This window comes from Lampetra fluviatilis, chromosome 17 (genome assembly GCF_964198595.1).
Source record: "Lampetra fluviatilis chromosome 17, kcLamFluv1.1, whole genome shotgun sequence".
Taxonomy (NCBI): Eukaryota; Metazoa; Chordata; class Hyperoartia; order Petromyzontiformes; family Petromyzontidae; genus Lampetra; species Lampetra fluviatilis.
The window spans coordinates 1,392,540-1,419,144 of record NC_136291.1 but is presented as its reverse complement, the minus strand read 5'-3'; the positions used below and the strand labels follow the sequence as shown (position 1 = coordinate 1,419,144).

The following is a 26,605-nucleotide window of genomic DNA, read 5'->3' as shown; positions in this document are numbered from 1 at the left end:
GCGGCCACGTGAACGCCTCCAACCCACAGCACCCCTCCAACCCACAGCACCCCTCCAACCCACCACCCCGACCCACCAATTATCAACGTCCCGCAGCTGATATTCAGACATCCACCCGTGGCTCGTGGCGACGTCTCCGCCGTTGCAGCCTCCCCAAAACGGTCGCTAGCGGCACTTGGCCCGTCAATCGGTGGCGGCTATACGGGGGTTGGGGGGGGGGTCGTTGTCTTTTTTTTGTTCTACCTTGTTTGGGCTACCCCTCCCACGGGGACCCCCGCGGATGTGGCTCTGTCAAAGTGCCCCCCACATCCCCCCCCCCGCCGCCCCCCCCCCCTGCCCCCCAGTGGAGACTCGCACAATGGACGGGGTTGTGACGTCAACTTATCTCAGTTTGAAGCCCCCGCGGAGTTAGAGGGAGCAGACCCGATAACGAATCTCTCTCTCCCACGCTCTCTCTCCTTAGACTCTCTCTCTCGTATTCTTGTTTGTCTCTGTGTGTGTGTGTCTCACTGTGTGTGTGTATCTGTGTGCGTGTCTCTCTCTCTCTGTGTCTATCTGTGTGTGTGTGTCTCTCTCTCTCTCTGTGTGTCTCTGTGTGTGTGTCTCACTCTCTCTGTGTTTCTCGATCTGTGTGTGTGTCTCTCTGTGTGTGTCTCTCTCTCTATCTGTGTGTCTATCTGTGTGTGTGTCTCTCTCTGTGTGTCTCTCTCTCGTATTTCCTCATCATCTTCGTCTTCTCTGTCTCTCTGCCACTGTCTCTCTGCCTCTTTCTCCGTCTCTCTCAATGTCTCTCACTCGTTCACCTTTCGACGGTCTAACGCCCCCCCTCTCTCCTCCTCTGTGTTGCTGGCGTCTCGCGCTCCTTCTCTCACTCTCTCTATCCACATCGGGACATCGTTTTTTTTCCACATCCCATCAACCACGCGGCCTTCTGGAAGTGCATCTTTTCAGCTGTGATTGGTTCAAGCACAAGTCTGCACCGGTTTTGACATTCGCTGTCTCATCAGCAGACCCAACGCTGTTGAACTGCCCTCTTTTCTGTTCGAGATATGGAGCCCAGTTCAACGAAAACCCATGAAATACATGGCACGAGATATTCAGATTTATGGTGGTAGAGTAATTAGAGGAGGAGGAGGAGCGTGGGGGCGGGCTGGGGGCTGGAGGGTGTTGGGGAATGAGGGAGGAGAGGGGGGGGAGGGAAGGAGGGGGAGGGGGATATGGTGGGAGGGGGGGGGCGGTCCGGACAGGGTCCCCTCTGTGAGCCCCCCGCTAAGTCTCCCGGGATTCCCTGGCGCGGGTCCCGGTGCGGGCCCCGGGGGCGCTCTGTTTGTGCGGTTACCCCAAGAGACGGCCCCCACGTGCACCGGCGTGTGTGTGTGTACGTGTGTGTGTCTGTGTGTGTGTGTACGTGTGTGTGTGTGTGTCTGTGTGTGTGGGGAGCGGTAGTGTAGCGGTTAGCGCGCTGCACTATGAACCTGGAGACACGGGTTCGTTTCCCGCTCACGGCCAACACCAGTGACGATTATCTGAACCGGTTCCGGGCCTCCCCTAGGTCGACTCAACCTCAAATGAGTCTTTGGTGCGGTGTGTAAACATTGCCACTAGGGAGACAAAGGCGGTCGGGCGTGGTGCTGGCCACCCACCCCCTCGTGTGCCGTTCCGGCCTTCATAGGTGCTCGCTAGTAGCACTTGCCCCTATAGTCTGTTAAGGCTATACGGGGGATCTTTATCTTTGTTGTGTACGTGTGTGTGTTTGTGTGTAAACATCGCTACTGGGAAGATAAAGGCGGCCGCGCGAGCGTGGTGTGCTGAACCCTTTCCCGTGTCGTATTGGCCTTCATAGGTGCTACTTGCTAACGGCACTTGTCCCATCAGTCTGTTCAAGGCTACACGGGTGATCTTTGTCTTGTGGGAAGAGGTGGGTCACTGCACCATGAAGACCACAATTTGCCGAGTTCGTTTCACTGCCGTAGCGTTGGTGGACTCGCTGAGTGGAACTTTCTCGTACACGGAATTGTTACGGTCAGAGACCCAATTGTTTGAAGTCGCGTGCGTGGGCAGTGAGGTCAAGTTCAAGAGGTCATCCTGGCCAATACGTCGCAGCTGGAGAATCTGGTCCTCACTGAGGGTCCAATAGGGGCGCCACGGTGGCGAGATGTTAACTACCTCGCGTGGTACACAAGAGGTCGTGCGTTCGATCGCTACCGTGACGCCTGCTGCTGTATGTTTGGAGTTTGCGCGTCTCTCTATAAAGAGCTTTATAGCTCCGTGCGCCTTACCTGGTAAAATAAAAAATGGCTGAGTTTATTAGAACTTGCTCATTCATGTGGCAGAGATCATTCACACACACACAACAACAACAAACGCCATTCGCCACTAAGTGGCACTGACGTCCCCACGGCGCTTGTGCCCGGCTATGTGCATGTTGAGGCCACGTGAAGTGTCCAACGCCCGCCGGCAGGAGGTCCCGGGGCAAACCCATGTTCCATGACTGAGATGACTTCACCACCTGTGCCCCCCTACTATGCAAACTTGCTGTGTTTTAGCCGCCCGGCGCTCTGCTCGTTGTTGTGAGCGTCGCTCCTCTGCCCTCCGTTGTTGCTGGAGGGCGACTGCCTCCAACTGCCCAGCAGCGTCCTTCACGAGCCTCCTCCACAGAGGCCGATCTTGACACCGCTGGTACCAGTCATCGGCAAGTCCACTCAGCTCCACGTCCTCCTGTACCACATCACTCCATCTATTCTCCAGCCCACGTCGCGCCCATTTAGTCCCCTATATCCGGCCGAACACAAGCTGTTTAGGCATGCGGTGGCTGGGCATGCGGGCTACACGATCCAGCCAACGCAGCCTTGCCTGCCAGAGGAGCTCACCGATGGGACTTTGTCCAGATCTTTCAAGGATTTGTGTAGGCAGGCCAGCCTAAATGTTTCTAACCGGCGAAGATATTCCATTAGGGTGGGTCCACGTTCCGCAAGCGTAGAGAAGGCAGAGCATGCCCGTGGCCGAGAAGACTCGAAGCTTCGTGTGCATCGACAGACCGGAGTGAGATCTCTGCTATCAAACCGGAGCCGGTCATGAGCACACTGCCCAGGTATAGGAAACTCTCCACTCTCTCCACAACTGCCCCATCACCAATTGGGAGTTGTGTGGGTGGGGTGTCTGATGGTACACAATACCCAGGCAGGTGCTTAGTTTTAGTGGGGCTGACGGTAAGGCCCCACCTCTTAGTGGCAAGCTTCAGCAGCAGCGCTTCCGACTCCTCCACTGAGTGAGCAGCAATCACCAGATCATCGGCATACATAACGTGGTTGACCAATAGGGAGCCATCCCTTGACCGCGCCGGGTCATCGATCAGCCTCCCATTGTATCTGTACACACACGCACACACGCACACACACACGTGCACAACAACAAAATCCACCGCCATTCGCCACTAAGTGGTGGTGACGTCACCACCACGCTTGTGCCAGGCCATGTGCACCTTGAAGCCACGTGAAGTGTCGAACGCCCGCTGGCAGGAGGTCACGGGGCAGACCCAGGTGCCACGGGTCGACTGACTGAGATGACCGAGATGACTGGCACACACACGTGCACACACACACGCGCGCACACACGCGCGCACACACACGCGCAGTTTAGCGGTGAACCTGACCACTTCACGAGGCTCCTGGCAGTGGCCGCGCTTGGCGCTGCCATAAAACCCAGGGAGTTGTTGGCGGGTCGACAACAACGCACAACGATGCGCCCTTCTGCCACCCTTCTCCGGTGCCCGATCAGTGCGACCGAGAGGCTTGCCAGCGACGGACCAATGTCGATTGTGCATCTCGAGCAGTGAAAACAACCCAAGTCTCGGCTCGCGTTTGGTCCGCGGGCCCGGTAGTCGCTCACGGCTCATAATGACCATCCCGGTTCTAGCAACCCACCCACCCTCCAGCACCCCCCACCACCCCCCACCAAACTCCCACCCCCATCATACCTCCCCTGCGTGGGCAGCCCCTGGGTCTTCCACAACGCGAGTCTCTGTTCTTATCTCGAGGCTCGCGGAGCTCGCTCGGGTGAGACAAAGCAGAAAGCTGCGGAGGTCTCCATGTTGGCATGGAGACGACATACACAGCGGAGGAGGAGGAGGAGTGGACGCGTCTGCTGTGTGTGCACATTTACAAGTGTCTATGCAGCCCCTTTGCTCTACCCACTGCTGGATGAGTGCTCACCACGCGCCGTCATAGCGGGGGAGGGAGTCATTTGCCCCCAGACGTCAATCACTCTGAGCGAGACCTCGGCAGGGCACTGCGGTGGCGGGGAGATGTTCACTACCTCGCCTGGTATGCAGGAGGCCGGGGGTTCGATGCCGACCCTGACGACGCCTGCTGCTGTGTATTTGAGGTTTGCAGTTTCTCTCTCCCGGTGGTCGCGTAGATTTATCTCCGGGTCCTTCGGGTTTTCCCTGCACATTTATAATTTGACACGCGTCAAGCCTATTTGGCTGCTGTACATTTCCTCGTGATGATAACCCACTCTGTTGGGCTGTCATTTGTGGCCAGGTCGCTTATGAAAAAGAACTGCGTAGGTCAGCGGGCTTTATCTGGTTATATAAAATAAACAAAATGTTGCTTTTAGTTTAGTTTCGCCAGCACTGATTCAACGCAAGCATCAGGAGCAACTCTCACTGACTGCTGATGAGGCACTGGATGTCAAAACCGGTCCAGAGTTCTGCTCGTGCTGATGATGCCCTTGCTGCTCAGACAGAGACGCTCTCACAGAAGGACGTCGTTGCTGAGCCGATGCATTGTGTAAGACATGATGATGATGATGGTGTTATTTGTTTATATTATTACGTTCGTGTCCTTATTGTACCAATGCGGTCACTTCCACGTTCTCCACAACGACCGGAATGGCCACGCTGTGATTACGACCGGGCGAGTTGGTGGGTTCACACTCACAATGTTGGCTTATCGCGGAAGAATCTGATGAGCTAAGGAGCTCTTTTTCACAGGTGTCGAGTAGCGACAGACGTGGAGCAGAGTCGGGAGTCCAGACCCCCATCTCCGCGCCGGTGTCGTCTTCGGCGGTTGCTTCGCCATACTTCCCCGCGCTAGTCAACGCGTGTCGGTTGAAGGAACGAAGCGGAGACTGTGGGATCATGGGACGGTGCAACAGTTGATGTTTGCTAGACTGCTGCACCCTCCAGCCCCGCAGCGTCTCTAGCAACCTGCTGTGCATGCTGGTCGCGCATACAAGCACTGCCCAGGGAGTTGTGGCGCAGTGGTTAGCGCGCTGTGCTGCTAACCCGTCGCCCCGAGTTCGATTTCCGCTCACGGCTCACGAGATCAGTGGCGAATATCTGAAGCGATCATTGGGTCTCCCTCCCCTAGCTTGACTCGGCCTTGAATGAGGACCCGCTAGTGCGGTGGTGTCTAAAACGTCAGCACTCGGGGAGACAAAGGCGGCCGGGAGTGGTGCTGGACAGCCATCCCCTCGGCCGTGCACCTGCACCAGCCTCTACGCAGGTGCTACTCGCTACGCAGTAATTGCACTTGCCCCAACGGTCTGCTAGAGGCTCCACGGGGTAGCTTTGTTTTTGCGTGTGTTTTGGAACAGTCGCGCTGTGTGCGTTCGCTCTGGACACGTGGGCGGAGGCGGCGCCTGGGAACCGCGTGGGGGTTTCGAGGGGGGGGGCTGGGGGGGGGTTGGTGGGGCTGAAGAGGGGGGGGTCAGTGGGTGCGAGGTGAGGGGGGAGCGATCGGAGCCATGGGGGAGTGTGAAGGTTTTCGGGCAAAGGGACAACAGCGCAGAGGAGTAGGAGGTGGTGGTGATGATGAAGTTGGGTAAGTATGATAAGGAGGTAGTGGGCGATGGTTATAATGAGGAGGAGTTGACGATACCGAGGGAGGGAGGGAGGTATCGTACGTATGATGATGACGGTGATGAAGAAGCGAAGGGTGTGTTCACGATCAAAGAGATGTGGTGCAGAACAAACAGACGAAGATGAGGATGAGTGTGTACATGATGATGACGGTGGTGGTGGTGGTGGGGACAGGAGGAGGGGTGAGGCGGGGTGTGTGGGGGAGAGACACTCCGCGTGGCTTCTTGGCCGTCATCTCCTGGCCACAGCGCAAAGGGAATCCCTCGTGCGCCGCGATAACGTGGGGAGTGGGGGGGAAGCGTGGGACAGCGGGGGGAGGGGTGGAGGGCAAGTGGGGGGGTGGGGCGGGTGCCCAAGGCGTGGTGGCTGTAGCCGGGGTCGCGTGGGCACGGTTCGGGGGGGAGGGGTGGGTCGAGTGGAGGGGGGTAGGGGATGGATAATGAAGTCATTGACTTACTCGGGAAACTTTCAATGAGCCTCAAGGATCTCTTTGGTCGTAGGCGGCGTTTGTATTCGTGTGTACGTGTGTCGCTACGCGTGTCGCTATGCGGGTCCCACTCGGGAGACAAAGGGCGCGGTGCTGGCCACCCACCCACTCGTGCGCCGTGCCGATCTTCATAGGTGCTCGCTAACAGCACTTGTCCCAACAGTCTGTTAAGGCGATACGGGGGATCTTTGGCTTTGTATGTATGTGGGGGAGCGGTGGTGTAGCGGTTAGTGCGTTGCGCTACGAACTCGGTCACCCAAGTTTGATTCCCGCTCACGGCCACCAACACCAGCGACGTTTATCTGAACCTTATTCCTGGACCTCCCCCAGGTCGACTCAGCCTCAAATGAGTACCTGGTTCGCTGTGTAAAGCATCAGCACCGGGAAAACAAAGGCGGTCGGGCGTGGCGCTGGCCACCAACCCCCTCGTGTGATGTGCGGGCCTTCATAGGTGCTCGCTAACAGCACTTGCCCCCATAAGCCTGTTAAAGGCTATACGGGGCATCTTTGGCTGTGGGAGCGGTAGTGCCCTGGCCGTTGTCCCACGAACTCGGCGACCTGCGTTTGTGGCGATTATTATCGAGCACGGGGTTCAACGACTTCCCCCACCCTCCTCTAGGTAGATCGTGAGCTCGCTTACGGGAGGGCATTTGCCAATCACCGACCCACGCCTCTTACCCCCCCCCCGTCCACACCCCCCAGCCCTACCCCCAGCCCCCCTGTAAACTCGGGACCCCCCCCCTCCCCGCGTGCGAGCGAGGGAACCCACTGCGGTGAGTTTCCAGGGAGATTCCGGGAGGAATCACTCGGCAGGGCCGGGTTGTGTGGCCCCGCTCGAGTCGTGGGCGAACCGGGGGCGGGCGGGAGAGAGAGAGAGAGCGGGAGGGAGAGAGTTGGAGAGAGTTCGAGAGCGTTGGAGTGCGAGGTAGGGGCTGGTGAGTGCGAGAGAGAGAGAGTGTCTTGTTAGTCGTGTGAGAGAGGAGAGAGAAAGGGAGAGGCGAGGGGGTAATGAGAGTGTGAGTGAGTCTTTTGTTCTTCCTATGTAGAGCGTTTGTTTGCGCATAGCGCGCCACACGTGTCTCCGAGTTGTTGTGTTTACCCACGTGTGTGTGCACACGTGTGTGTGTGTGCACACGTACGTGTGTGTGTGCACACGTGTGTGTGTGTGCGTGTAAGACTGTGAGGAGAGCGGTAGTGTCGTGGTTAGCGCACTACGCTGTGAACCCGGAGACCCGAGTTCGATTCCCGCTCACGGCCAACACCGGTTGCGATTATCTGAAGCGGCCTGGGCCTCCCCTAGGTCGACTCAGCCTCAAATGAGTACCTGGCGTGGTGCGTAAAAACATCGCCACTAGGGAGACAAAGGCGGCCGTGCATGGTGCTAGCCATCCACCCCCTCATGTGCTGTTCCCGCCTTCGCTAACAGCACTTACCCCAACAGTCTGTTAAGAATACACGGGGGTCTTTGTGTGTGTGTGTACACGTGTGTGTGTGTGTGTACCCACGTGTGTGTGTGTACTTCACGAGCCATCATCCCACAGTAGCTTGACAAAAAACGCTATGCACGTGCTACTTTAACCATAATTAGTTCTGCAAATGAGTAAGATGGCTCCCTGCACGAGCGGCGTTACTTAGTACAGCTGCGCGCCACCCGATTCGCCTCCACCATGTTCGGGAACCTTTCTACGGTTCGGCAAAAAAAAATACCGAAGGATCCAGCAGGCAGACGAACATTGCAGATGTTCACCCGACCTCTCCGGCATCTCGATGTGCTCTGACGAGGGGCCGTTGCCCGAAACGTCAGCTATATTTTTCCCTCCCTTTTCAGGCCGGCACGGTGTTATTGACGAACGTGTTTGAAGTAAAACATTGCAGGAGATACACTCGTTTTTATATCGCCGTGTTCGGACCACGTAAAATGATCCCGTTCCGAATTTTCACGGGAAATTACAAAAATGTTGACACATCATCCCGTGAACCTCGCACAAAGCAACAACGTATCGACTGAATATCCGCAATGACAAACAAGGAACACATTGTCCTGCGGAGGGAGCTGGTAGGAACGTTGGGTTGCTCGGTCAATGGCCAGGGTCAACGGCGGCGTGGTGTATTCCGTAAATATGGCCGACTGTGAGGGCGGGCACAAGCCGGCGTGAGTAGGTTAAACGTTGAGTTTTATAAGGGCACCACGGGGTGACCAGCGACGCCCCACCCCTCCCACCCAGCCCCACCCTCCCCACCCAGCCCGTCCCCACCCTCCCCTCTCCACCCAGCCCCACCCCTCCCATTTTTGGATGCACGACGGACGGACACAATAATCCCCTGTGGGCTGGTGGAACCAGGTGGTTCCTACCAGTATAACATTTGGCTGTAAAACCCCCAAAGTGCTGAGTCAGCCAAAACGAAAGTGACTCACTGAGAGCCCCGAGCTCGGCAGTGGGCGTCACGCGCCACGTGCTGTCCAGCGTGGCTGCTCTGCCCATTGCTGACATTTTACAGAGCTCAGCCACAGCTGCCCGACAGGCCCAGAATTATTTTGTAAAATGTAATTAATTAATGATAACCATCATCTGAATGCCCGCTTTGTTAACGTGTGTGTGTGTGTTCTGTACGTTTGCATTTGTCGTTTGTGTGTGCGCATGTTGTCCGTGTATTAATGTCTCTGTATCTGTCTGTGTGCTGTGTGTGTGTTGGCTGGGTCACGGAGTCCGCATTCCCGGCCACCGCATGCCTACAAATATTTTGTTCGGCCTGATAGAGGGGGCTAAACTGGCGCGGCACGGGCTACAGAGAGAAATAGTGATGTGGTACAGGAGGATGTGGAGCTGAGTGGACTTGCCGATGACTGGTACCAGCGGTGTCAAGGTCGGCCTCTGTGGAGGAGGCTCGTGAAGGACGCTGCTGGGCAGTTGGAGGCAGTCGCCCTCCAGCAATAGCGGAGGGCAGAGGAGCGACGCTCACAACAACGAGCGGAGTGCCGGGTGGTTACATACAGCAAGTTGGCGCAGGAGGGGTTACAACTGGGGGTGCATCTGCCAGTCATCTCAGTCAGCCAACTCATGGCACCCGGGTCTCTCCCGAGACCTCCTGTCAGCGAGCTTTTGACACTTCACGTGGCATCAAAGTGCACCTGGCCTGGCACAGGCGGCGGGGTGACGTCACCGTAAATTAGTGACGAATGATTGGTATGTTGACGTGTGTGTATGTTGACGTGTGTGTATGTTGACGTGTGTATTTTGACGTGTGTGTATGTTGACGTGTGTGTATGTTGACGTGTGTGTATTTTGACGTGTGTGTATGTATGTTGACGTGTGTGTATGTTGTTATTGACGTGTGTATGTATGTTTACGTATGTGTGCGTATGTTGACGTGTGTGTATGTTGATGTGTGTGTGTATGTTGACGTGTGTATGTTGACGTGTGTGTATATGGCGTGTGTGTGTATGTTGACGTGTGTGTATGTTGACGTGTGTGTCTTCAAAACATCTCAATGCAATCAAACGTTTATTTGTTTTCGGCCTTCATTATTCCTGCCAGAGCCGGCATCTGGCATGGCATTTGGAAACTCCCGGCGCGGGGGTGGATTTAGTGGTGTGTGAAGTGAAGGGATATGGGGAGTGGGTTGGTGGGGGGGGTGCATGGGGAGGTTCAGGGGGGGTGAGAGGGAGATCACCATAGTTTGGAGAGTTTGATGGAAGGGGGGGGGTCGTCAGGGATGGAGGTGCCAAGTGGTTCCGGGTGGGATGGAGCAGACTGATTGATGATGGTGATGATGGTGACGATGATGGTAGTTCAGAGTTCAAGTTGATTTCGTTTAAACCAGGTGAGACCACGACAGGGTCGCGTTCGCAAGAGTGACTGATCTGGGTGGGGTCACCAACAATTAACGAAAGCAAAGACGTGGAATCTAAATAGGGCCAATGAAGGGATATCAATCGGCGTCGAAGCAATCGAACAGAGATCAGGGCAAAAACAACCCCCGCGTCGTTCTAGAAGGTAGCGAAAACAGATCGATATTGAGAAGACGAAAATGTTTAAATTCCAGGAACGAAAGTTGGCCCCGGACGAAATTTCCAGCGAAAAACGATTGATAGGAAAATTCAATTCCAGGAAGATTGAAGGTGAATTACTGCACTCGAATGTGAAGAGGTGTCAGGGGATCGGCGGGTGGAGTAACGAGGATATCGAGTCAACAATAAATATATCTTACTAACACTCACGACACAAGCGGAAGTATATTCATTCATTTAGAAAGTTTTTAGCCATCTGGCAAAACTTAGCCCACTGTTCGCCCAGTCTCTGTGCATCTCGATGTGTCTCTATGAGTATCTGTGTGTCGCTGTGAGTCTCTGTGCATCCCGATGTGTCTCTATGAGTATCTGTGTGTCGCTTTGAGTCTCTGTGCATCTCTATGTGTCTCTATGAGTATCTGTGTGTCGTTGTGAGTCTCTGTGCATCTCTATGTGTCTCTATGAGTATCTGTGTGTCGCTATGAGTCTCTGTGCATCTCTATGTGTCTCTATGAGTATCTGTGTGTCGCTATGAGTCTCTGTGCATCTCTATGTGTCTCTATGAGTATCTGTGTGTCGCTGTGAGTCTCTGTGCATCTCGATGTGTCTCTATGAGTATCTGTGTGTCGCTTTGAGTCTCTGTGCATCTCTATGTGTCTCTATGAGTATCTGTGTGTCGCTGTGAGTCTCTGTGCATCTCTATGTGTATCTGTGTGTCGCTATGAGTCTCTGTGCATCTCTATGTGTCTCTATGAGTATCTGTGTGTCGCTATGAGTCTCTGTGCATCTCTATGTGTCTCTATGAGTATCTGTGTGTCGCGTTGAGTCTCTGTGCATCTCTATGTGTCTCTATGAGTATCTGTGTGTCGCTATGAGTCTCTATGCATCCCGATGAGTCTCTATGAGTCGATCTCGGGGAGGCCCAGGACCGGTTCAGATCATCGTCACCTGTGGTAGCCGTGAGCGGGAATCGAACTCGGGTCGTCTGATTCGTAGCGCAGCGCGCTAACGGCTACACTAACGCGCCCCACCGATGCACACACGCACACACACATGGGCGCAATGCACACATACAATCCGTACAAACACCGTTTACATAAAAACCCGCAGAGGTCTTTATCTCATCAGATCATCACAACCCCTGCTCGCTCGGTGACACCTGGAATGCGCCCTGTCTCTCGCCACGGGGATAAAATCGCCCCCCCCCTCCCTCCTCATCCCCCCTCCCCCGTCTCGCACACTGAGACGATGAGCGGGGGTACAGGGACCCCTTGGAGGGGTTCCCGATACCACCGACAGGCAGCAGTCAGGGTGATGGATTCATTCGGCCAATTCACTCCTCCACTCACTCGGCTCAAGGGCGGCCCGTCGCCTCCTCATCGCTCGTCTATCGCTCCTGGCACGGTCACGTGTCCGTGGACCGCACCACGTGATTCCTCGGCCCGTGTTGAGCTCGTCAGCTGTATCGTCTCGTCCACACTGCGGAAACTCCCGCACCTCCGATTAGCACGGTTGGCTACGTACGGCGCGAAAGAAGTTCAACGCGCATACACACGCACACGGCTCTGTCGCTGGATGGTGGAGGGTTACAGTTAAATAATTGGAATTATATCCCCCCCCCCCCAAACACGATTTGACGCAAAGTAAACGAATTATTACGCGTGGCATCATATCGTTGTGTCTGCATTTGAGTGAGTGGGGTATCTACAGATGGATCGCCCTCCATACCGTGGAGAGTTTCAATTTGATTTTCGCGGAACCGCGTGAGATCTCAAGCCACGGTGACCTGGGTCACCCAAAATAACACAATTGATCACGTGAAGAAGATAGATAATTAAGAAGATAAGTTACGGACGAAAGCAATAATATTGCCACAAACATAAATAGCATTATTACATTATTAATTAAGTACATTTCAGCAACGCACAAAGTAGAATGCTGTACACTGCGTAGAACAGAAAACGCCCCGAACAAAATAACTTTTTTAAACCTTCATCGCGATATTTCCAAACAATACACTTCGACACGCGAGACGTGTGATCGCAATCTGCACTGCCTAACCCCCCCCCCATCCTCCCTCCCCTCCCCCGTAATCTTCCGCAGTGCCCCCCGTAATCATCAAACGGGAGCCGAGCGATGACCTCCTCAGTCAGCTGCACGCGGGCCCCCCACTCCACTCGTTGGGTGAATCCCCATTCTCAGCGGCGTGGTTCCGCGACGCGCCCCTGCCCATCCCCTACCCTGGCCATGCCACGCAACACCATCATCAGCAGCAGCAGCAGCATCATCATCATCAGCAGCAGCAGGTGCCAACAGTTGAACAGAGGCCGCGCTACCTACACGAGCGTCGTGCTGCTGCTGCTGCGTTCTCGACTGACTGTGACCAGGGATACGTCAACAATCATCTACAGCCGCTGGTTCAACCTCTCAGTCACCAGCAGCAGCAGCAGCACAACAACCACCAACACCAGAACAACCACAGCAACAATCACAGCAACAACCACAACAATAACAATCATCACCACCAACAGAATAGCCATCATCATCACCACCAGCATCATCAGCAGCAGCAGGAGCAGGAAGACCAACATCATCAGCAGCAGCAAGAGCAACATCATCATCATCAGCAGCAGCAGCAAGGGCTGTTCGAGGAGGCGGTGTTCGCAGGGAAGCGGTCGTTCTCCACCGCCGTGTTCGCCTCCTTCCCGCACTGCCCACCGGGTCGCCTGCATCTGCTGAACGGGCGAGGGGGTTTCCCCAGGGTCGCGGGGGAGGGGCCCGGGGGACGGGGGCCAGGGGAAGGCTTCCACACGAGCCAGCAGCAGCAGCAAGAGCAACAACATCAACAACATCAGCAGCAGCAGCCCTCCACCGCCGCGGCCGGCCAGGGGTCTCCGCCGACGTCATTGCCGCTGAGCGCCATCAAACAGGAGCCGCTGGAGACGCCGCCCAGAGGGCAGAGCATCACGCTCGACGACGGTGAGAGGGCCTCGGGTGCTGCTGCTGGTGACGGAGGTGACGGTGGTGGTGGCGGTGGTGGTGGTGGTGGCGGTGGTGGTGGCGGTGGTGGTGGTGGTGGTGGCGGTGGTGGTGGTCGCGGTGGTGGTGGTCGCGGTGGTGGTGGTGGCGGTGGTGGTGGTCGCGGTGGTGGTGGTGGTGGTGGCGGTGGTGGTGGTGGTGGCGGTGGTGGTGGTGGCGGCGGTGGTGGTGGTGGTGGCGGTGGTGGTGGTGGTGGCGGTGGTGGCGGTGGTGGTGGCGGTGGTGGTGGCGGTGGTGGTGGTGATGGTGACTCGCACAACGATGATGGTCATGACCTTGACAATGACGATGGTCATCATCACGATATGGACGATGTGGTGGTCTAGACGATGTTAGTGGGAGGGATGATGATGATGATGATCACCATGATGATCTGCACAACGATGAGCGATGATCATGATAATGAGCTAGATGCCGTGTGGTGGTGATGATGATGATTATAACACCGTGTAACAAAAAAAATTGGTTCCTGGGTAGTAAGTGTTATTTCCTAATTGCTTATGCCTCAAAAGTACAGAAAATGGATATTATTATTCTTGGGTCTTTCGGTAAAGTCGCATAGATAGATTCAAATAAAATAACAAAAAAATTACAAAATAATATTAATCATATAATCATACATTTTATTTGAACCTATCTACGTGACTTTACCGAAAGACCCAAGAAAGTGAATTCCTGCAGTCACGAAAGCTTTAAGTCAAGATTTAAAATGATTATTATTCCCTACAAACTTTGCGTTTGTGACCAGGACAGTGATATTTTAAAATGAACCTATTTTCAATGAGAAAACGCGGTGTGCATTTGTGTCATTCCTTCACGTAAAGTCCTGGTCACAAAAGCAACGTTTGTGGGGAATAATAGCCATTTGTTATACGTTTTAGGCATAAGCAATACAAAAATAACACTTAGTACCCAGGGACAAAAATCGTGTTACATAGTGTAATGAGGATGCCGTGGTAAGGATTCTGCTGCTGCTGATGATGATGATGATTAATAAGCTGGACAATGTTGAGTGAAGATGTGGAGGGTGGCAACACCTCGATGCAGTAGTGATCATGTTGATGACTCGTGATGATGATCGCCCTCTATGGCAGTGAGTGACGGGAAGTGCGGTCGGGAGCGGTGGCGCAGCGGTTAGCGCACTGCGCTATGAACCCGGCGACCCGAGTTCGATTCCCGCTAACGGTCAACACCCAGTGACGATTATGTGAACCGGTCGACTCAGCCTCAAACGCGTATCTGGTGCGGTGTGTAAACATCGCCACTGGGGAGACAAATGTGGCCAGGCGTGGTGTTAGCCACCCTCCCCCTCGCGTGCCATGCCGGCCTTCGTAGGTGCTCGATAACAGCACTTGCCCCAACAGTCTGTTACAGGCTATACGGGGGATCTTTGTCTTTGTACGTGTGTGTGTACGTGTGTGTGTACGTGTGTGTGTACGTGTGTGTGTACGTGTGTGTACCTTCCTAAGTGCGGCACAGTGAGTCCTCTCGCGGCGCGACTCGCGGAGTAACCACGGCCGCTGATTGAATGGAGCCGCGCTCGGCCAAAATCAACACGGCACCTCCGTTTCAACTGCTGTGGGGATACCGGCGGGGCGGGGCGGGGTGTGGCGGGGGTGTTGGGGGGCTGTGTGAGTTGGGGGGGGGGGTGCGGGAGAACGGATTGGGAAGAGGAGAGAGAGAGGGGAGCGGGGAGGAAGAAGGGGTGGAGGTGACCGGACGCAGATGATGCACTTTTACGCACACAACATCATCGTGTCTTTTGCACATTCTGTTTGCCGCAGCAACACAAAGTGGCGCTTGTGCCAGGCTAGGTGCACATTGAGGCCGTCACGTGAAGTGCGGAAGGCTCGCTGCTGGGAGCCGGAGGTCACGGGACAGACCCAGGTGCCATGGGTGACTGGCTAGGGATGACTGACAGATGCGCCACGTGACCTCACCCCACTGTGCCAACTCACTGGGGGGTTAGCCGCCCCGGCGCTTCGCTCGTTGCGATGCTGAAATGTGCAACACGATGTGTGCGTGTGTGTGGATAACAAGGTCTTCAAGCCAGGAGCCCCTATAAAGGCTTAGTGGGTGTCGATTAATCGGCGGAGCAGCGGGGGGGTGGGGGTGCAGGATCAAGGTGTGTGTGGTGTAGCCTTAATAGGTGCTCGCTAACAGCACTTGCCCCAACAGTCTGTTAGAGGCTACACGGGGGAACTTTGTCTCTATCTTTGCATGTGGGTGTGTGCCTCAATGGCCCGCGATCAGAAATCGCTCTTTAATTCCATCAAAAAAGTAACCTGCAGCGCCACACCTATTTCCATCATTCGGGGAAAGAACGGTGATCCAATCTCCGACCCACAGGAACAGGTTTGCAGATTTGCTGAGCATTTCTGTGGAGTCCTGGGGGAGGGGAAATCCCTCAGCCTGGAACACATCGTGGGACAAAGTGGGGATGACCCTGCTGAGGCTGCGGTGGCTCAAATATCGGAAGAAGCCACCCCCTGTGAGTAACTGGCTAAGTGCCATCTGTTGAGGAAGTCCTGAAGGTGGTCCAGAGCCTGAGACCAGGAAAGGCACCGGGCAGAGATGATCTCCCAAGCGAAATGTTGAAGGAGGGTGGCGTTTGTGCACAGACTGCACTACATGACATCATAACAACAGTCTGGACCACTGGATAGGTTCCGCAGGATTGGAAGGATGCCCTGGTAGTTCCCCTCATTAAGAAGGGGGACCGCACAGACTGTAACAACTACAGGGGCATCTCACTCCTCAGTGTGCCGGGAAAGGTCCTGGCAAGGATAATTCAACATCACCTTGCCAGGCACGCTGAGGAGAGGCTTGCGGAGCCCCAATGCGGTTTCAAGAAAGGGCGGTCCTGCACAGATGCCATATTTTCTGTCCGTTTGCTACAGCAGAGGTGTAGGGAATTCCAACAAGACCTACATCTCTGACCTGGTCAAGGCCTATGATACCATCAGTGCTTTCGGAGTCCCTGATCCGCTGCTCACGATCATTAAGGGCCTTAATGGTGGTGAGCGGGCCCGGGTAAAACTACGTGGCCGGGAATCGGAGCCATTCCCTGTTCACTTTGGGGTGCGACAGGGATGTCCTCTGGCTCCCACATTATTTAACATCTATTTCGACCACGTAGTTCGTGAAACCTTCAATTGCTGTACCGGAGGAATTTCCATCTGGTACAGATACAATGAGAAGCTGATCGATGCCCGGGTGCGGTCAAGGGATGGCTCCCTATTGCTCAACCATCCCTCCCTTCTCGACGCTTGCGAAACGTGGACCCCCCTAATGGAACATCTTCGCCAGTTATAAACATTCAGGCTGGCCTGCCTACGATCCATCTTGGGTTTAACCAGGCTGGATTGTGTGAGGAGCTCACATATCCTTGAAAGATCTGGACAAAGTTCCATTGGTGAGCTCCTCCGACTTGCAAGGCTGCGTTGGCTGGGTCATGTAGCCCGCATGCCCAGCCACCGCATGCCTAAACAGCTTTTGTTCGGCCGGATCGAGGGGGCGAAACGGGCGCGGCACAGGCTAGAGTGATGTGGTAAAGGAGGATGTGGAGCTGAGTGGACTTGCCGATTACTGATACCAGCGGTGTCAAGATCGGCCTCAGTGGAGGAGGCTCGTGAAGGACGCTACTGGGCAGTTGGAGGCAGTCGCCCTCCAACAACAACAGAGGGGGGAGGAGCGATGCTCACAACAACGAGCGGAGCGCCGGGTGGCTAAAGCACAGCCAGTTGACACAGTAGGGGCCACAGGTAGTGCATCAGCCAGTCATCTCAGTCAGTCGACCCGTGGCACCTGCTGGGTCTGCCCCGTGACCGCCTGCCAGCGGACGTTCGAAACTTCACGTGGCCTCAACGTGCACATAGCCTGGCACAAGCGTCGTGGTGACGTCACCGCTACTTAGTGGCGAATGGCGGTTGTTGTTGTGTGCGAGGCCAGAATGTGTATACGATTAGCACGGTAGACAACGCACGGTGCGAAATAAGTTCAACACACATAGCGTCATGCATATAGAAATCGGGGTTTCGGACGCTTCTCATAATTAATCGGGATAGTGCGGCATTTAACCCGCTGTTATTAGTTGCGTTATCATGATCACCGGGGCAAAGCACTTTAACGCAAACGCATTAATTGGTGGCCAGCAGCCGTGCCTAATTGACTCGTTAGGCGGGCCACAGCGTCATATTAATTGACATTAGGCCAACAACGCAACATTTCCATTTCAATCTCTACGTTTACTGAATAATATATATTGAGAGAGAGAGGAGGGAGAGAGGGAGGGGGTGGGTGTGGGAGGGGTAAGGAGGGTGGTGGGGGGGACGATAAATTCATTCCACTTAAACTCAAAACACCCAAATCGGAAAAACAAACACGGGGGCCGCGTGAGAGCGACGCAGGAGCCGCGCTGTGCACTTTGGCTGGGAGCCGTCGCGCAACGAAATCCGCTCCGCCGCTCATCGGGAGCTGGCCTGGCTCATCAGAAGGGCACCACGCTGGCTAGGAGATGTTAACTACCTCGCCTGGTGTACAGGAGGTCGTGGGTTAGACCCCGACCCCGACGCCTGCTGCTGTATATTTGGAGTTTGGGTCTCTCTCTCTCATCATCATCACGCTGGCTAGGAGATGTTAACTACCTCGCCTGGTGTACAGGGGGTCGTGGGTTAGACCCCGACGCCTGCTGCTGTATATTTGGAGTTTGGGTCTCTCTCTCTCATCATCATCACGCTGGCTAGGAGATGTTAACTACCTCGCTTGGTATGCAGGAGGCTCGTGGGTTCGATCCCGACGCCGACGCCTGTTGTGTGTTTGGAGTTTGCTCGCTCTCTCTCTCTCTTTCCCCTTCCCCCGTGAGTCGCGTGGATGTGTGTGTCCGTGTCCTCCGATTTGATTCCCTCCGCATTGAGAATGAACATCAACGCGCGTTTCCATGATTTGGCCGCAGTAAATGTCCACCTTGATGAGCCACTTTCGTCGAGCTCTCATTTGTGATGGACAGGTCGCTTCTGAGCTACGCAGCTCAGTGAGCCTTACCTGGTAACATCAAAATATAGTTTAGTTTCATGCTCATTGGCGTGCTCTCTCTCGGTGGGGGGGGTGTCGAGACTCAAACCATCATCACCTCCGGAGTCGATGCAATGAGCACCGACCTTGTAGTGGGAAGTCAAGGACAAGTGTCCTTTGGAAAGAGACGCGTCCCCGCCCTAGGAACGTGGAATTCCCACCACTGGCTCTGCAGGTCTGTACGCGTTTGATGTGCACCAACGTCTCTGTGTGATTCATTTTGAGCATGAAAATCACCTGACATTCCTTTTCCGTTATCTTTTTCATCGCTGGTAGGTTTTTGGGTATAAAATATCTACATATATTTATTAATGTATGTATGAATATATTTATTAATATACTATCATTTTTGCGCAATCTGTTGTCCTCGTGGATAAATCTTTCCGCAAACAGCTGTTGGATCGAGCTGGGTGTGGACCCCCCCCCCTCGTTCGATCCCCTCCCTCGCCCGGCTGCGAGACACGCGGATTTGTTTTGTGTGTGTGTCTGTGTGTGTGTCTGAGTATGTGTGTGTGTCTGAGTGTGTGTGTAGCGGTTTTCGAGCTGCGTTACGGACCTAGTGACCCGAGTTCGATTCCCGCTCACGGCCAACACCGGTGACAATTATTTGAACCGGTCCTGGGCCTCCCCTAGGTCGACTCAGCCTCAAATGAGTATCTGGTGCGGTGTGTATACATTGCCACTGGGGAGACAAAGGTGGCCGGGCGTGGTGTTGGCCACCCACCCCTCGTGTGTCGTGTCGGTCTTCATAGGTGCTCGCTAACAGCACTTGCCCCAACAGTCTGTTAAGGCTATACGGGGGATATTTGTCTTTGTGTCGACGCGAGTGAGTGTGCGTTGCGGTGTTGCACGGGTTGCTCGCAAACAACACTTGCCCCAAAAGTCTGCTGAGGCTATACGGGGGATATTTACCTTTGTCTTGTTGTAGTGGCTACATCACCACACTACAGACCCGGGGGGCTGAGTGCGATTCCCCGGCCACAGCCAACATCAGCGACTAATGCGCACTCGCGAACATGCGCCTCACACACAAAGACAAAGATCCCCCGTATAGCCTTTAACGAGTAGCACCTATTTATCGTGGGTGGCCAGTCACAACGCCCGACCACCCGCCTTCGTATCCGTCGTGGCGGCGTTTAGAAAATCACACCGGGTAACTCAGGGTGGAGGGTGAGATAACGTTATCGCAACCTCCACATCGCCCGCCAGCAACCAGGAGGAGCGTGGCCGGTTCACCTCCCTTATCCGGAGAGACAATGTTACACATTCTTTACAAAGAGATTCCTTCGCAAGATGATTCACTCTGCATGATGATGATAATATTGGTTTAGAACGCACGTATATCAACACACAGAAACATCCACACACCCCACCGACAAACCACCACGAGACACGCGCAGATAGGGCTGTGACTAAATTTAGGATGTTGTCCTATAGCGTGAGACGCGCGCGGTCAGAGCCAGAGAGGTCTCCCTCCCACAACCCGCCGTGTTTGTGTTGGTGTGGTCAGGAAAGCGGAGCCGGGAAAATGGCAAGAGACCAGACACCACAAGGGCTGAAGAGTCCTGCAGGAGGAGGAGGGTGGGGGGAGTGGTGGTCGGGTTGAGTGGGAGGGGGAGCGGTGGTGGGGGGCAGGGAGTGGGTGTTGGTGGTGAGTGAGGAGATGGGGAAGCTGTGTGTGTGTTGGATATGTAGGAGCTGTGGGATGTTTCTTGGGTGCTATGGGTGCGTTGATGCTATGGGTACGAGGATGCTTTGGGTGTGTGGGTGCTCTGGGCGTGTGTGGATGCTCTGGGCGTGTGCCCTGCCGGCCTTCATAGCTGCTACTCGCTAACAGCACTTGTCCCAATAGTCTGTTCGGCTCTACGGGTAGCCTTGGGTGGCTGTGGGGGAGGTGTGGATGCCATTTGTGTTTGCTATGCGGTCCAGGCGGCGTGCATGCTACGTGTATACATCTGTCATTGTGTTGGCATGGGCGCATTTCCGCCACTGATTCTGTTGGCGGTAGTGATGGCATGTCCGCTATGCATTCGTATGCATATTGTTCCGTGTGTGCGTGTGCGTGCTGTGCGATACGAGATGTGTAATTGCCGGCGACCCGAGGTCGATTCCCGCTCGCGGCCCACATCACTCACTAAATAACCGAACCGTCCTTCCCCTGGGTCGACTCAGCCTTAAAACGAGCACCTGGTGCAGAATGTAAAAAAAAAACATCAGCAAACTGGGGAGACAAAGGCGGCCGGGCGTGGCGCTGGTATTCGCTAACAGCACTTGCCCGAACCGTCTGTCAAAGGCTATACGTGGTGTGTACGCTGTGGGTATGCTATGCGTACCCTCTCCATGTGTGTCTGCCCAATGTATAGCGCTGGGTGTGGCTAATGCCTTGAGAGGAGAAGGTGGTGGGGTGGTTGTGGGGGGGGTGATGGTGGGGTGATGGTGGGGGGTGGAGTGGGTGGGGTCGGGGGGGTCCGCGGGCAACGCTGTCGCGATCTGGATGGGAGCCCATGTTGGTGCTCGCTCGTGCAGGGGCTGTGCCGCCCTGCACTCGACCCCTGCAGCTGCAGCAGCAGCATCAACAGCAGCAACAAGGGCAGTGGTGGCAGCGGCAGCAGCTGGGGAGGTCTGCGGATCAACACGGGAGGCAGCGGCACGCAGAGAGACGCGCCCGTCACCTGCACACACACAGGCGCACACCACACACGGAGACACACGCACAGGCGCACACGCACACACACGCACACACACGCACACGCACAGGCGCACACACGGACGCACACAGGGGCCGCAAAACATTCAAGACTTTTCCACCTCGATCTGTATCGCGTGTGAACATCATCGTTGCTGTCCGCTTAACGTTCGCGGGGCGTCCTTGAACTCCCTGTCCTCAGCAACTGTGATAATACAAAATAAGATTTCTAATATTATATAGTAATAATATATATTGCGATGTATTACTACGTGATATATATATTCATATGCATTCAACTCTTCGTTTTTTGATGCTCTCAGCCAGGTTTTTTGGTGTTTTAATCCCGACTATTTTTGCTTCATGAATCACGATTCATGAGTTTAAAAAAAAATTGGGGGGGGGGGTTCAGGCACGTCATGACATAGCCAATCTGTTGAGTGTGTGTGTGTCACCCTCCAACACCCAACGCAGCCAAACTAATGAAATTGCCACGTGGTGTACAAGTGCTCAGATTGTTGTTGTTGTTGTTGATGTTGTTTTACCTCTATATTTATTTTTACTTTTACCAGGTAAGACCCATTGAGCTATGTAGCTCTTTTTCAGAAGCGACCTAGCAATCTCAAATGATAGCTCAACAAAGTAGCAGCTGACCATCGTGTGGAAATTCCTAGCAGCCAAATAGTTTAAACGCGCATTGCTTCTAAATGTGTTGGGGGGGGGGGGCGCCGGAGGACCCTGAGAAAAATCCACTCCAAATATACAGCAGCAGGCGTCAGGGTCGGGATCGAACCCATGACCTCCTGTATAGCAGGCGGGGTAGTTAACATCTCCTAGCCACCACAGCACCCCACTCGCTCGCCAGTGAGCTGTAACAATAATGATAATGACAAGAGTAATAATGAGTTAATGACAACACTAATAACAACAATAACAACAATTCTCACATTCGGAGGTGGTGGTGAAGGGTTGACGCGTCAACGATTACATTTTGTCGGGTGGTGGAGGGCGATACGACCAAAACGTAGCCTCACCCAAATCTCAATCATGACTCGTAACACTGGCTACCGATTTTTTTTATTTACATCAATTATAAATAAAACCGAAACTGTTCAAATCAGCAGAATTACTACCCGACGCGGTGTGTAGTAAACATCTCCACTGGGGAGACAAAGGCGGCCGGGCGTGGTGTTGGCCACCCACCCCCTCGTGTGCCACAGTGCCGTCCTTCACAGGTGCTACTCGCGAACAGCACTTGCCCCAGCAGTCTGTTAATGCTACACGGGGGATCTTTGTCTTTAGTGTATTTTATTGTACACTCGCTATTTATTTTCAGGGTCTGTGTTTAGATTTGTTTTTACTTCCAACAGATGGTCAAGGGGGCAGGGTGTGGCGGGGTGTAATGGTGATCATGATGACGGTGGTGAGTTGTGGTGATGATGATGACGGTGGTGGCTTTGATGATGGTGATGATGTTGGTGCATGTGATGGTTATGGTGATAGTGGTTACAATGATGATGGATTTGCGGTCTCAGCGGTCTTGTGAGCCACGGCGCAACCAGGACCACGCCCGGCCGCCTTTGTCGCGTCGCACCGGGTACTCATTTCAGGCTTAGTCGACCTAGGGGAAGCCCAGCAGCAGAGAGGGCGAGGGAGACATGAACTCTACGGCGCTTTCTTGCGACAGCTGGACACGATTTGTGGACATTCGCTCCGCATTAGCCGTGCTGATTACTCAATCGAGGGGCGCTGGGGGTGGTCATTATTGAGACGTGGGGAAGAGATTGGGGGGGGGTCGTGCGTGCTCGTGACAGAACACACCATCATCATCATGGTCATCATTATAATCAGCAGAAGCAGCAGCGTAAAAAATCATCAGCTTGCACCCTCCCCCATCCTCAATCCACCCCCGCCCCCCACCTTGTCCCACCCATCCATAAAATATTTGCACCCCCATCTCCTACTCCTCTTGACCACCTCACAAAGACAAATATCTCACGACACAGATTGTTGTTGGCGAGTACCACTTACCAAGGCCAACACGGGTGTGGTGTGGCTGACATCACGCCCGGCCGCCTTTGTCTCCCCAATGATTTTTATTTATATATATACACACGTATTTTTAAGGCTGAGTCGACCTAGGGGAAATGTCTTCCCGGACGGGTTTGGTGGCTGTGGACTCGGCCCGGAGAGTTTGCGTGGCGCAGTGCGCGCTAACCGCTGCGCCACCGCTCCTCACCCACCCACGCACTCTGAACGCGTGGCGCACTGTAGGAGCGGCCCGGGTGGGAGCGAGGGGGGGCGAGGGGGTGGGAGCGAGGGGGGGCGAGGGGGGGGTGGGAGCGAGGGGGGGCGAGGGGGGGGTGGGAGCGAGGGGGGTGGGGGCGAGTGGGGCGGTGCGACGACACCTCCAGGGTGGCGGGTCATTCCTAGGTGAGAGATTGTGGGTAACCGTGTGGGTCTCTGGGTAACTGTGTGGGATAACTGTGTGAGTCTCTGGGTAACCGTGTGAGTCTCTGGGTAACTGTGTGAGTCTCTGGGTAACTGTGTGAGTCTCTGAGTAACTGTGTGGGTCTCTGGGTAACTGTGTGAGTCTCTGAGTAACTGTGTGGGTCTCTGGGTAACTGTGTGGGTCTCTGGGTAACTGTGTGAGTCTCTGGGTAACTGTGTGAGTCTCTGAGTAACTGTGTGAGTCTCTGGATAACTGTGTGAGTCTCTGAATAACTGTGTGGGTCTCTGGATAACTGTGTGGGTCTCTGGGTAACTGTGTGAGTCTCTGGATAACTGTGTGGGTCTCTGGATAACTGTGTGGGTCTCTGGGTAACTGTGTGGGTCTCTGGATAACTGTGTGAGTCTCTGGATAACTGTGTGGGTCTCTGGGTAACTGTGTGAGTCTCTGGATAACTGTGTGGGTCTCTGGATAACTGTGTGAGTCTCTGGATAACTGTGTGGGTCTCTGGATAACTGTGTGGGTCTCTGGGTAACTGTGTGAGTCTCTGGATAACTGTGTGGGTCTCTGGATAACTGTGTGAGTCTCTGGATAACTGTGTGGGTCTCTGGATAACTGTGTGGGTCTCTGGGTAACTGTGTGAGTCTCTGGATAACTGTGTGGGTCTCTGGATAACTGTGTGGGTCTCTGGGTAACTGTGTGAGTCTCTGGGTAACTGTGTGAGTCTCTGGATAACTGTGTGGGTCTCTGGGTAACTGTGTGAGTCTCTGGATAACTGTGTGGGTCTCTGGATAACTGTGTGAGTCTCTGGATAACTGTGTGAGTCTCTGGATAACTGTGTGGGTCTCTGGGTAACTGTGTGAGTCTCTGGGTAACTGTGTGAGTCTCTGGGTAACTGTGTGGGTCTCTGGGTAACTGTGTGAGTCTCTGGGTAACTGTGTGGGTCTCTGGGTAACTGTGTGGGTCTCTGGGTAACTGTGTGAGTCTCTGGGTAACTGTGTGAGTCTCTGGGTAACTGTGTGGGTCTCTGGATAACTGTGTGGGTTTCTGGATAACTGTGTGGGTCTCTGGGTAACTGTGTGAGTCTCTGGGTAACTGTGTGAGTCTCTGGGTAACTGTGTGGGTCTCTGGATAACTGTGTGAGTCTCTGGGTAACTGTGTGGGTCTCTGGATAACTGTGTGGGTTTCTGGGTAACTGTGTGGGTCTCTGGGTAACTGTGTGAGTCTCTGGGTAACTGTGTGGGTCTCTGGATAACTGTGTGAGTCTCTGGGTAACTGTGTGGGTCTCTGGATAACTGTGTGGGTCTCTGGGGTCCTTTGTGTAAGGGTTGCCGGGTTCGTAGCGCAGCGCGCTAACCGTTACACCACCGCTCCCCCCACACACACATACACACAGAGAGACACACACACACAGAGACACACACAGATACACACACAGATACACACACAGGCACACACAGATACACACACAGACACACACACAGAGACACACACAGATACACACACAGATACACACACAGGCACACACAGATACACACACAGACACACACACCCTCTCACCCCTCTCACGCACGAGATTAATTAAAGCCGTATAACCCAAGACCAATGTAACTCGAGTCCTGCAGTGCTGGGTAATCAACACGGGAGCGAGACAGCGTTGGGGCGAGGGGCGGGGGCGTGGGGGGATAAGAGGGCGGGGCGGGCGGGGGGCGGGGGGCGCACTCGAGAGGGTGGGGGTGGGGGGGGGTGGGTTTGGGGGGGGGTTAGTTTTGACGGAATTCCTCTTTTCACCGGCGGTTCGAAGTCATTGTTATGAAGTTTGGGGATGGGGGGGCGAGCGGGAGTCCAAACAGAAGGGCAGGATGGGGAGAGAGAGAGAGTCTTTGGGGGGATGTGGTGGTGGAGCAGAGGTGAGGGAGCCGGTATTGCTGGAGGGATGTGGATGGGGGGGGGCTGCGTTTGGGGGGGGGGGTGGAAGCAGCGTCTGAGCATCTGGTTTATTTTGGCGAGCAGTAGCGCATTCCAGCTGCGTCTTTCTCCCCTCTCTCTCTCTCCCCCCTCTCTTTCTTATTCTCCCCTCTTACCCCCCCCCCGCTCTTCTTCCCGATCCTCCATCCACGCTGACCAAACGCGTGCTCACGCATCTCCGTTGCTCGCCCGCTCACCACCGGCTAGCCAGTCAGGCAGCAGGCCAACTGGCCAGCCACAGACACACAACAGACAAAGATCCCCCGTGTAGCCTTAACAGACTGTTCGGGGCAAGTGCTGTTAGCGAGTAGCACCTATGAAGGCCGGCACGGCACACGAGGGCGTGGGTGGCCAGCACCTCCCCGGCCGCCTTTGTCTCCCGAGTGACGATGTTTTTACACACCGCACCAGGTACTCATTTGCGGCTGAGTCGACGTAGGTGAGGCTCGGCTCCGATTCAGAAAATCGTCACCGGTGGTGGCCGTATGCCGGATTCGAACTCGGGACGCCGAATACGTAGGGCAGCGCTCTAACCACCACGCCACCGCTCCCCATAGCCACACACACAGACACACAGACACACACACAAACACACACACAGAGACACACACACAGACACACACAGCCCAGCCGTGCAGCCAGTCACTCACGCCTGCAGGCATCCAGCCAGCAAGCCAATCACGGAGGTAGTCAGACGCACAGCCAGCTACACAGACACACCGACAGTCAGTCCCAGTCAGTCACAGACAGATACGCAAACCGGCAAGTCAGCCAGCCAGTGACACAGACGGTCACGCAGACACGCGGCCGCCAGCAAGGGAGCTGGCCAGGCACACAGACAGACCGGACAGACACGCCGGTAGCCAGACAGTCACTTGGACAGGCATCCAGGCAGCAAGCCAATCGGACACACAGACAGACGCAGCAAGCCAGCTGGGTCACGCCAGCGTGGTCACGGTGATAAAAGTGTCGAGACACAGTGTGCGTCTTTCACGTGGGCTCCCGTCTCAAGGGGCTCGCAGGGAGAGAGA

At 54.8% G+C, this 26,605-nt stretch overlaps 1 protein-coding gene across 1 annotated transcript in view; it reads left to right on the top strand.

Annotated features, from left to right (window-relative positions):
• LOC144936967 (nuclear factor of activated T-cells, cytoplasmic 3-like) overlaps nt 1–26,605 on the top strand; it is a gene marked incomplete at its 5' end in the record, with an annotated part of 73,441 nt that overhangs the window by 39,974 nt on the left and 6,862 nt on the right. The window contains one exon of the mRNA XM_078864224.1: nt 12,463–13,497. Within this exon, the coding sequence (XP_078720350.1) occupies nt 12,463–13,497 (1,035 nt within the window). The remainder of the gene's footprint in view (nt 1–12,462; nt 13,498–26,605) is intronic.